Raw genomic sequence first — 2,396 nt, 5'->3', positions numbered from 1 at the left:
AACATGCTGCAAAATCATAGCTGCCTGTGCCATGTTGCACAACTTGGCTGTCAAAAAGGGTACAGAGGTGGAGTTGGAGGAGTACGAGGACTATGATGACGACAATGCCGTGCCTGACATACAACCTGCTGGAGTCACAACACCAAGTGATGGGAGATACAGGCGTGACGAAATAACAGCCAACTATTTCTGAGTAAGTAATGACACACAGACAGGTTGTGAATGGAAGTAAAGTATTTATCTGTTGGCACGAACTTACAGCACTTAGGTGCAACAAATTAACATGTACAAAGGTGGGGACAACATGTCCAGGGTTACTTCACCCAAACTTTTAAAGTCACTTTCTCTGCCGCTTCCCAGACACACTGGGAGTATCCCCACTGCCTTCCTCCAGGCTTGAAGGCTCAGCTGTGCGCCTCCGGCCCCTACGAGCAGGCACCACAGCACTACCCAAGCTGCTGCGGCTACTACTGTCCTCCCCTTCAGCCACATCCAGGGCAGGATTGTGAGCAGCATTACTGATCATCATTGCCTCTAGGGCACTGGTTATTTTGGCTATGCCCCTTGTGACCTCTGCTGTATTTTGTGTTAGGCTTTCCTGCATATTGTTTCCTCTCCTGCATAGCTGTGCAGTGGCAGTGGCAAGGCGATTCAGCGCCCTGTTGGTAGCGCGGGTGTCCCTGCGCCTTGTATTCTCTATGTGGTCCATCTTGTCGCACAGCTGCGTGATAGCAGACGTAATACCAGCAACTAGGTTGTCATTTGATTTTACCATGTCCCTGCTGCAATTGGCTATATCAGTAATGCCCTTCCCCATCTCTCCTACAGTTTGATTGAGAGCACGGAATTGCCGGTGGCAGGCCTGGATGGATCTGCCCTGCATGCGCTGGATGCGCACCATGCTTCCCTCCAGCCCCCGGAAGACAGTGCCTTCTCCAGTGCCTCCTGCAGTGCTGTGCATGCGGCGACGTCTTGGCATGGTGTCTTCATCAGTGTTTGCCTGCGGTGCAGCATGAGGCATAGGTGGAGTTTGCTCAGCCTGATCTAATGCTGCCTCCATCAAGGGCAGTGTGGCCACGAGTCGCCTCCTGGCTGGTGGTGTTGCAGGTGCAGCCTGTTGCATTACTGGGGAAGTCTCCGGTGAGAATACCAATGCAGGTGATTGTGACAGGTGTGGGGAGTGTGGAAGGTCGGGGGTGAGGCCTGTCTCCTCCTCCTGTGCAATGCCACTTGTGTCCTCCTCATCTTGCGATGGTTGCTCATGGCTTGGCCCTGCCTCCTCACTCTCCTCCCTCGCTGCTGCAGTCCCTGGTGTCGATGTGCCTTGCTTGGCTGATGGTGCCCCTAGGTGTAAATAAGCGTATGTACATTGATTGTTACTGTGTCACAGTGACTATAAATAAATCTTTACACATTTAACTTTCATGATTCTGCAATACTTTCACTGCCTTGCTGATGTCTGTTCAGTTATACATGGTCTAATATTGGCAGACTACATTTCCCATTATGCATTGCTCCTGTATAGTGCTAGCAGTACTGGACTGGGCTTGGCCTGTGCTCAGAGGTTTAAGGGATGCTGCTTGGTATGGGGTGTTGTGCTGCGCATGCATCTTACCTTTTGATTTGGCTCGGGCTGAGCTGTCCACTGCTCCCAGTCCCACCACACTGTCTGGCTCGATGGTAGACGCCACCAACTCCTCCAGCTCAGTCAGGGGGGGTGCTGGATTCCTGCCTCCTCCAGTGACACCAGCCTGTTTATGCAGCTCTGCAAGCTTCCTCTTGGTTTGGCTCCTGAGGTCATAGAATCTTTTCTTTAAATCCTCCATGCTCCTGCTGGTGACTCCCACTGCATTTACCCTTTCCACTATGTGCAGCCACAGCTTTCGCTTAGCTGACTCAGCCATGGTGAGGGAGAGCTTCCCAAATAGTTGGGTGTGCACCTTGACCACCTCCTCGACTAGGAGTTCAAGCTCAGTGTTGCTGAACTTAATTTTTCTCTTTCTCTCACTGCTGCTTGACATTATTCCTGGGTTTTCAACACAAACAACTCTCTCCCTGCTCCTCTCTCTGTGTGCTCTGCTCTGCCTGTCTCCAGAACTTTCTAATGAGTTGCACCTGGCTGGGCAGGCACTTCCTGGGAGGAAGGGGGAGGGTGGTTGCACCTGATTGGCTGTTGTGTTCAGTTTCACTTTTGTTTGCTGCACGTTTGTTTGTAATACCGATCGGTATTACCGATCGGTATTTACCGATCGGTATTACCGATCGGTATTACAGATCGGTATTACAGATCGGTATTTCCAATGCATTCCTATGGGACTTTTGGCCCATAGGAATGCATTGGAAATACCGATCTGTAATACCGATCGGTATTTACCGATCGGTAATACCGATCGGTA

The 2,396-nt window shown here is 51.0% G+C and overlaps 1 protein-coding gene across 1 annotated transcript; it reads right to left on the bottom strand.

Moving 5' to 3' along the window:
* Nucleotides 1–277: 277 nt before the first annotated feature.
* On the bottom strand, nucleotides 278–2,193 carry LOC144798607 (uncharacterized). Its single transcript, XM_078669565.1, has 2 exons — nucleotides 1,616–2,193; nucleotides 278–1,344 (listed from the first exon to the last, which is right to left on the bottom strand). The coding sequence occupies exons 1-2, from the start codon at nucleotides 2,019–2,021 to the stop codon at nucleotides 338–340; spliced, it is 1,413 nt and encodes a 470-aa protein (XP_078525691.1). The 5' UTR covers nucleotides 2,022–2,193; the 3' UTR covers nucleotides 278–337.
* Between the last annotated feature and the right edge of the window lie 203 nt (nucleotides 2,194–2,396).

Source organism: Lissotriton helveticus, chromosome 12 (genome assembly GCF_964261635.1).
Source record: "Lissotriton helveticus chromosome 12, aLisHel1.1, whole genome shotgun sequence".
Taxonomy (NCBI): domain Eukaryota; kingdom Metazoa; phylum Chordata; class Amphibia; order Caudata; family Salamandridae; genus Lissotriton; species Lissotriton helveticus.
Note: the sequence above shows the minus strand (reverse complement) of the source record. Positions and strands in the feature narration are given on the sequence as shown.